At 49.6% G+C, this 9,203-nt stretch overlaps 1 protein-coding gene across 1 annotated transcript in view; it reads left to right on the top strand.

Moving 5' to 3' along the window:
• Positions 1 to 2,891, top strand: part of CLDN19 (claudin 19) — a 5,565-nt gene extending 2,674 nt beyond the window's left edge. Inside the window, exons 4-5 of the mRNA XM_006886532.1 lie at positions 2,029 to 2,181; positions 2,843 to 2,891. Of these exons, the coding sequence (XP_006886594.1) occupies positions 2,029 to 2,181; positions 2,843 to 2,891 (202 nt within the window). The remainder of the gene's footprint in view (positions 1 to 2,028; positions 2,182 to 2,842) is intronic.
• The last annotated feature ends 6,312 nt before the right edge of the window (positions 2,892 to 9,203 follow it).

The raw sequence follows: 9,203 nt of genomic DNA, 5'->3' as shown, positions 1-9,203 counted from the left end.
CCAGGGGGTGCTGGTCAAGGTGCAATGGTTATTGTGTGCCTGGGCTCTTACTCTGTTAACCACCAGGGGGTGCTGGTCAAGGTGCAATGGTTATTATGTGCCTGGGCTTTTCCTCTGTTAACCACCAGGGGGTGCTGGTCAAGGCTCAATAATGCGGTGAGAACTCTAGCATGGAGGGTGTGCTCATAAAATTGGGTTGGGGGCTTTTATTTCCCCCCTCTTGGACCGCTAGCTTGGCTTCTGGCAGGTGGTAGCAATTCCTTCCAGTTGGAGAAGTGATCAGAGCAGATAGAGGAACTTGGAACTCTAGATTGTGCTTCTTCAGCCTGGGTCCGGGTGAGAGTGCCGGGGTGGGAGGGAGGGGCAAGAGCAGACAGGGTGCTGTTGCAAAAGCTCCACAAGAGGGCTTGAGGTCAGGGAGGTAGCGATGAAGATAGAGAAAGAAGTGTTCTTAAAAAGAAAGCTCATTGCTGTCGAGTTAGAATCAACTCATAGCTGACCTATCGTTGGGTTTCCAAGACTGGAAATGGCATGAGAGGAACTTACCTGTCTTTCTCCCTTTCCTGTTGGGTTCCATTCGCCAGCGCAGCATGGACTTGGGTTAGCAGCGCAACTCCCTATGTAAGAATTTATAAGATTAGAAAAGGCAGGATTTGTAAAACTGAGTTAAAGACGAGTGTAGGACAAGGAACTCTCCAAGTGTCTTTCTTCCTCTCAGCCCAGCCAGCAGCATTGGCTGGAAAAATCTCAATCAGCCCAAGTCCTGGGGTAGAGGGAGGATGGGAAAAGATGTCTCAGGGAGGGGGGGCTCACTGAAGGAGGCAGTTGTGGAGAAGGAGGAAAGGAGCTGCCCTTACTTGTTAGAGACACACACCAGATGTCGCTCTGCCCTTCAAGTGTTCCCAGAGAGCCAAACAAGCCAGGCAGTGAGTGAATGCCAGCAAAGCCTGATCTGGGAGGAGGCGAGGCCAGCACCAAGGAGTCTTGTGTGGGGCTAAGGGATTGTCATCGTTGTTGTTAGGTGACATCAAGTCATAGCAACCCTATGAACAAAAGATCTGAACCCTGTTCCGTCCTGAGCCATCCTCACACTTCCTGACACACAAGAGCCCATTGCAACAGTCACCTTGTCAGTACACCTGGTTCAGGGTTTTCCTCTCCTTGGCTGACCCTCCACCTTTCCCAGCATCATGTCCTTCTCCAAGGAATAGCCTTTTCTAGCAACATGACCAAAGTATGTGAGCCAAAGCCTCATCGTTCTTGCCTCCAAAGAGCACTCCAACTACTCCCTCTCCTAGACATATCTGTTTGTTCTCTGCCGTCCACGGGACGTTCAGTGCTCTTCTCCAACACCACAGCTCAAAGGCGTCAATTCTTTCTATCATCCTTTTTCACTGTCTAACTCTCAGATAGCCTCAAAAGCAGGTGACATTTGAAGTAGACCCTGAAGTTGAGAGAGATTATCACAGATGAGAGGGACACCCCAGAAGGAGGGGGACATGTGCAAAGTCATAGAGTTAGGAGATCTAGGGTGTGACAAGAGGGGACCTGGAAAGACAGCAAGGTCCACTCTGGGAGAGCCCACAGTGCAAGTTGAGCTTCTAGCTTTTTCCCAGAGGGCAGCAAGGCAGCCTGTAGGCATTTTGTGGGCCAGTCAGGAATTGAAAGGAAGAAGATGCAGGGATTTGTTCTTATCCTCTATAACCTGACCTCTGTCCCAAAAGCCTTCTAAAGAAATAGCTTAGAAAGGGCAGAGACCTGCCCCAGGTGGCACAGAGAAGAAACTAGGGCCCATCGTGGCCTGAGTCACACAGTAGTTCCTATACTGGGGCAGGGAGAAGAAGGAGGATGAGCTTTCACCCTGAATTATCTCCAAAAACTAGGGAGGCTTATAAGGCTGGGCTCTGAAGAGGCTCAGGAGCCCCTGGGTGAGGACTGGGACCTTGAGAAGGAAAGGAGGAGAGAAGGTCTGGAGGGTGGCCCCCTTGAATGCAGCTGTATCTGATAGCTTCCTCTCTACCCTTGCAGGTACGAATTTGGCCCAGCCCTGTTCGTGGGCTGGGCTTCTGCTGGCCTGGCCATGCTGGGGGGCTCCTTTCTCTGCTGCACGTGCCCGGAGCCTGAGCGGTCTAACAATACCCCACAGCCCTACCGACCTGGGCCGTCAGCTGCTGCCCGAGAGTACGTCTGAGACCCGCCTACCCTGACAGCCAACCTGCCTAGTGGCCCCCATGCCTGGCATCCAGCTTGGGGCAGTGGGGGGCATAGAATGTCCCCTGAGAACAGCCTGGAGCTTTGAACAGCATATCCCCCACATAGACACCCACCCTGAGATCCAAGGCCCAGGCCCCGCAGCCTGGCCACATGATACAGGTCCAAGTCCAGACTTTCAGACCCAAACACACCTTCTTGGGCTGTGTCTGCTTTCTCACTGAGCAGTATGAGAATGTCTGCTGTGTGCCAGGAGCTTGGCATCCACCAGAGGCTAGGAGCAACTCTAGTGCCCAGCACCTTATGATGGGCAAAGCCTGTGGCTTCCCAGACCCCCACTGACTCCTCCCAGCAACTCATGGGATGACGGATGATCCCATGCCCTACTAGAGGCAACAGAATTCAGAGACACCAACAGACTTCAGGGATTTTTCCCAGTATGTCCGGCATTGCTGTCAACACCCACACAGAGGACTGGGACAGTCCACACCACCCCAGATAATGGGTCAGGGGCAGCACAGGGCCAAGATGGGACTAAGCTGGCCAGTCCAGCGCACCACAGCCCCTGCCCACCCCTGCCCCATGGGCCACTGCTGCTTCACTAACTGGCTCTCTCTCTTTTGACTTTCAGACCAATTGTTAAATTGTCTGCCTCCACCAAGGGCCCCCTGGGTGTGTAAGGGCCACATCCCCAGCCTGGCTCTGTGCCCCTGCCACACCTAGACTGATTTTTTTTTTAATGGAAAGACATCAGCATCCAAACCCAAGTGTGGTGTCGTTTGGTCTGTCTCTGGCATGACTGGAGTAGGGCAGCTTCAGAGAGGTCAGAGCTGCCACTGGCATCTTTGGGCATAGAAATGTAGAGTTTGAGGTGGGTTGGGTGGGCTATATTCAAAACTTAACAGGAAAGCCCTTGGAACTTCTCTTCCCTCCCCTGGTAAACCCTTCAGCTTGGCCTTGGGCTTGGCACCAGCTAAGAGATACCACTTTACCTGGAGGTTGCCTGAGGCCCCAACAGGAGAGACACAGCCCCACCTCAGTTACTCTGGTCTCTTCTTGGGTGTCCAGGTGAGGAAAGAGGCAGTCATAGGGTTCCCTCCAGTTAGTTGCTGGGCATCAGAGCTGGGTGCAGGGACATTTATGGAAGAGAAGATTAAAGGAAGGACATTAGACCTTCAGGAATTGGGACTGCCCTGAGCATCCTTTTGCCACCCTCACCAACCTCCACCCTCACCCCAAGGTTGGCTGAAGCCCAGTGACAGTCCTGGAAACTGAGAAAGAAGGAAGGGCCTGAGGCCTCACTGAAACTACACCCAGCTGGAGGGCTTGTTTTTAAGTTCAGCCACATCTCTTCAGTATGTTTTTTGCTGTTGCTACATGCCATCATTCCAGGCTCCGGTTCGCTATGAGTTGCAAACGACTGGACGGCACATAACAACAAACAACAACAACATGCCATTAGTTGGAAGCAACTCACAGCTGACCCTCCAGAGGGTTTTTAGAGACTAAGTCACACAGGAGATTGCCCATCTTTCTTCCACAGAAGAGCTGATGGATTTGAACCAAATGTGTTTGGGTTGGCAGCTCACCTTCTTATCACTAAGCACCAAAGCTCCCTATTCCTTAGTATGAAAGGGGGGAGGCCCCAGAGGGATGCTGGGAAACGAAGCCAGGCTGCCCCTGGGTCAAGCCCTAACCTCAGTTCTCCCCAAGCACAGTGTACAGGCCTTTGTCCCATACACAGGCCTCACCAAGTCCAAATCTCTCTAGATGCTGTCTCTCTCTCTCTCTCTCACCATTGCCCTATCTCGCTCTTCCCCATCAGTACAACCCCTTCCTGGAAAGAACTGTCCACTGCTCTCCCTCCGCCCTGACTCCCATGCTCTCCTCAGCCTGCTCCATCTCCCTTCAGTGACCACATCACACACTGAGTCCCCAGAGCCACAGGACACAGCTCTCTGCCTTCTCCCTCAGCTTGGCTCTGAGAGGGGAAGTGACAGAGACAATCAGACAAGACTGCTGACTCCACCCACAGGTGGGGGTGGGAGGAAAAGCAGTGAGGAGCTGCTGTGGCCTGATAGCCCCGACATGTCCTCAGGGATAGCTGGATAACGAGCAGCCATGGTGAAAAGCTTGGCCAGACTCAAGGCCCTAGGGCTTGATCCAAGGTAGTTTGATCAGAGTCCTGACCTTAGAATCATGAATAAGAACTAGAACAAAAGTCTCTCTGGGCACCAGAAGCTATAATGAAGGTGCTCCCCTCTCTGGATGAATGCCCCTGGGGAGCTGAAGCCCAGATTCGCCACCTCCTAGGTTATCTAGGATGGGCCTGAGCATCTGGTTTCTGAAAGCTCCCCAGGGGACCACAGTATGTGGTCTCACTGAGGGCTACCATGATGAAGCTTAAAGTTCAGGGCTATTGAGAACCCTGATTCTTGCCACTCTGAGGATGTCTGCAAAGGGAGAAACACACTACAAGAAGAAAGGAAAGATTGAAGAGGAAGCCCTGTTTTCATGCTGCCTTTCCTGAGACCGAGCTGTTCTGTGAAATGCCCCCCTCTGTTCTTCCAATAAATGTCCCTTTTTGCTTACATAGTTTTGAGTTTGACTCTTGTCACACACAGCCTAACACAGAATTCAGAAGGCGGGAACAGACATTGCAGTGACAGCTTCTCTATCCTACTGGCTGAGTAGGGATGGGATATGGGGCTGGGTAGGGGTGGGGCACAGGGCTGAGAAGATCTATCTCCTCCTCCAGGCCTGCATACTTGAAATCCTTGCTATTTGATCATGAAGCAGTGATCTGGAAACCATGTATTATTATCTATCTGCTGGGATTCAGCCTCCACCAGAAGCTTGGACTTGACAGAAAAATGTCATCATTGTTGACATCAGTGAGGGACTGATAAACATGCTTCACCTAGAGTGGCCGCCTGACAGCAAGGCAGGACCAAGCTGCCTCTGCTCTTTTGTTAAGCAGAGTCCTGTCTGCGGTAGCCAGGGATTGGAGGTGTTGAGTCAGATACCCTGAACCTTGGTGAACAGCTGCTCTTACTGTGTGGTTAGGTGCTGCTGAGTTCACTATGACTTACATCAAAACTATGAATAACAGATCTGAACCTTAGCTTATCCTGCACCATCCTCTCCCTCTCTGATATGCTTAAGCCCATTGTGGTAACCACTATGCTAATCCACCTTGTTAAAAAACTTCCTCTCACCAAGAACTCCTGAGCACCTGCTCCTGCCGCCCCAGCAGTAAAGACAGCTCATCTGTACAAAAAAAAAAAAAGTCTTCCTCTCTTGCTCGAACTTCCACCTTTTCCAGGGACCTTTCTGACAACATGCCCAAGATACGTGAGATCAAATTTCCTCATTTACTGTCCAGCTGAAAAGCACAGGCCAATTAATGCACGGATCTAAAAAGCAGGTGACACAGCATTGAGGGCCCTTGAAAACACTGCTCTAAGCAAGATGAGTCAGTTCCAGAAGGACAGGTTTTGGATTATCTCACTTAAATGAAATATGCAAAAATTGGAAATAAGTCAAAAGCATTAATAATGAATGGTTACCACTGTGAGAAGGAGGAGGAGGAGGAGGAAAGGAGGAGTTTTTGGCTTAGATGACAGTGAATTTATCTTAACAGTGATGGCATAATTTGGAAAAGGGATAGCAAGAATGGTTGCATGCCTTGAAGGATGTGGTCGGTGTCACTGAATTGTGCATGTAGAAATGGTCAAATTGATGTATATTTTGTGGTGTCTATTTTCACTATTGTTGCGCACTGTAGAGTCAGAACTGACCCATAGCTGACCCTCCAGTGGGTTTTCTGAAGCAGTTAATCGCACAGGAGGAGAAGCAGGATTCCCTAGACTTCCCCCAAAGCTGTGCCTAGATTTCTCACTCTGATAGATTTCTCAGCCTCTCTCTCTCTTTCTCTCTCTCTCTCTCTCTCTCTCTCACACACACACACACACACACACACACACACACACACACACCCCAAAACGCCTCTGAAACATCTACATCGAAGTCACACAGGCTGCCAACTAGAAGCAGGTCCAACTTTCCATGACTCTTGGCTGGCCTGTTGTTAACTGTCCTGGCCTCAAGGCTAAGGGCTTGGGCAGAGATGTAGGAAGAGGAGGCTCAGACTCAAAGGGCATGCTTTTAAAAAGCTTTGGTCACTGTTTATTAGCAAACAGAGCTCTCTAAGGATGAAATTGGCAGTCTACAACATAGGTCTGGGGAAGAATCCAACTATGTGCTCAGTCTCTAAGGAAAGCTTTAGACTCAAGCAGCACAGTGACAGGATTCAATCTGGGGCACTAGAGTAACTGAGCAGGGAACAAGTCTTCTGGGGTAAAAAAAAACATGTGCCGGAGAAGTTTGCCTATGGGCTGAGTGTTAAATGATATCAAACAAGGAATCACTGGGCATTTTGTGTAATAATAACTCTGAAACAGTTTTCTTAAAAACCCTTATGCGTTAGAGGTGCACACTGAAATAATAGAACATATTTAAACAGATTTAAAATATTCTAGGAACATGGAGTTCAGAGTCAAGCAAAGTTATAAATAAGACTGATAATATGTAAATAGTATTTAGGTGATTTCTTCTACTCCTCACTGTGAATTTCATGTTTGCAAATAAAAAATTAGAAGAGTTTAAAAATACCTCTAAGACCTACATTTTGTATCCTGTAATATACTTCCCTTGGCCAGTGATAACAGATGATATACTATGAAGACTATTATTACTTGCAATAGGCTTTTTCTAGGGAAACAGAGCCAGTAAGACATTTAAACTTCGGTTAAGGAGTCACACTGTCAATGCAAAGGCAGGTGTTTTGAATCGACCAGATGCTCTGAGGCAGGAAGATGGAGAATCTCATTCTGTGTGATTTACAACCTCTGAAAGCTCGCTGGAGAATCAGTTATGAGGCAGTTCCAATTTGATGGCAATGAGTTAGGAAAAGAGGGATTATCTCCCTATTAAGAGATTGATTTCAGGGAACTGACTTAGATGATTGTGGTGGACTTTTCATTGTTGTTATGTGACACTGATTTGATTACAACTCATAGCAATCTTACGAACACCGTTTCTGAACCTTACCCTATTCTGAGCCAGTTACCCCATATCAACACACCTGCTCTCATTGCCACAGTCAAGGTATCAATCCAGGGTCTTCCTCTCCTGCTCTGATCCTCCACCTTTCCAAGCATGATGTCCTTCTCCAAGGACTAGCTGCTCCTGGTAACATGCCCAAAGTAAGGCAGACAGTTAAAAACATAAAGCCGGAGGAATTGATGGAATATCAACTGACATCTTTCAACAAAGAGATGCGGCCCTGGATGTGCTCCCCAGGTTGTGCCAAGAAATCTGGAGGACAGTTACCTGGCCTACCTAGTGGAATATATATATATATATTTGTGTGTGTGTGATTAAACAAACTGTCTTATTCATTAGTGGATTTCTCATTTGGGAATTGGGCTCAGACTCTCTGGCTTCTTCATGTTCAACAGGGGTGTTGATGGGGGGGGAAGGGAGGACACTTTATCACCTTACTGGTGGTCTTGGGTTAAAGCTGCTTGCCTTTTTGTTCTGTTAGAAGATATTTTCCTGACTTTTACTCCCCTCTGGACTGCAAAGTGTTTTCCCAGGTGGGTCCAGTGGGGATGGCTGACTGAACCCTGAGGCTCCATCCTCCTTTGCTTTCTTAGCTGGCAATTTTGTTTCCTTTTTGTCTCTGGAACTGGGTTCAGGGTCAGGTCTGGAGTAAAACTCAGTGTTAAGGTTACCTATAGGAAAGGGAGCAAACCTAGAAAGAACAAACTTGTGAGTTACAAATGGAAGGGCTTTGGGGGTATTACTTATGGGTGTACTGGGGGAGAAGGTGGAGGAAAGTAGCCTGGATAAAATTCTCTGTACACCCTAGGCAGTTTTTTCTACCCAGGGGTCAGATGGCACAACCTGAGGGCTAAGGAGCTCACGCCGAGGGCCGACTCCCCCTGAGGGCCGAACACGGCTCACCCTGAGGGCTGAGAATGGCTCACCTCACACCCCAAAAGCCTAACACCTCTCCCCCAGGACCAAATTGCCCACCCCTAGGGCTGGACGGCACCACAGGAGGGCTGGGCAATACACCCTAGGGACTGGCTGGCACACTCCCCCACCAAAGTCCCCCCAAGTCCGGACCCCGCGCCTCACTGAAGACCATGTGGCCAGGGACAGCGTCCCCAATTCCAGGACCACCACCTTTACCCACCTCTCCAGTAAATGGCCATACTGTAATTTGAAATAGGTGTCACTGCCTTTATAAATGGAGACAGGAACCTGAGAGTGGTGAACAGATCCCCGCCAGGTCTAAACAGTTCTTGGAAGAGGGAGATAACAGATCAAAAGATGTGGTGCATTTAGGATATCTGCCGTCTTGGACATGCTGCCACTGTTAAGTGTCATCAAGTCGCAGACAGTTCACAGTGACTCTCATCAATCCATTTGTATTGATGATCTTCCTCTCTGGCCTGCCCAAGGAAACCCTAACCTGCCACTGTGTCTCCCGCCGCCACCATCTTGGCTCCAAGAATTCTCCCCAGAACAAGTCCACTCTACTGCGGTGGGGTAGCTCTGCTGCACCAGCCTCGGAGGGGGGAGGAGGAGGTGCCTACCATCATCCCAGGTGAGGGGAATCCCTGTGGTCTGATGGTGGGAGGCTCATGGAGCTGCGGCTGTGGCACAGGCTCAGGAGCAGGGGGCTGGGAGCTGCGGGACTCACCCATTCCTCCATGGGAATCCTTGATCTTCTGATGTTGAGCCTCAATCTGCACCAAAGACCAGTCATCAGCTGTTTAACTGTTCAATTATCAAAAAACAGAGGTCTTTATAAGGCCATGGTGGCCCTCCTCCATGTGGTCCACTGCTCCCGCAGCTCGCCAGGCTGTTTCTGCTGCCACTGACATCTTGGAATCCCAAGATCCATGTGCCGTCGAGTC

The sequence above is a fragment of the Elephantulus edwardii genome, unplaced genomic scaffold (genome assembly GCF_000299155.1).
Source record: "Elephantulus edwardii isolate Elephantulus edwardi_28Jun2011 unplaced genomic scaffold, EleEdw1.0 scaffold00049, whole genome shotgun sequence".
NCBI classification, from domain to species: Eukaryota; Metazoa; Chordata; class Mammalia; order Macroscelidea; family Macroscelididae; genus Elephantulus; species Elephantulus edwardii.
Note: the sequence above shows the minus strand (reverse complement) of the source record. Positions and strands in the feature narration are given on the sequence as shown.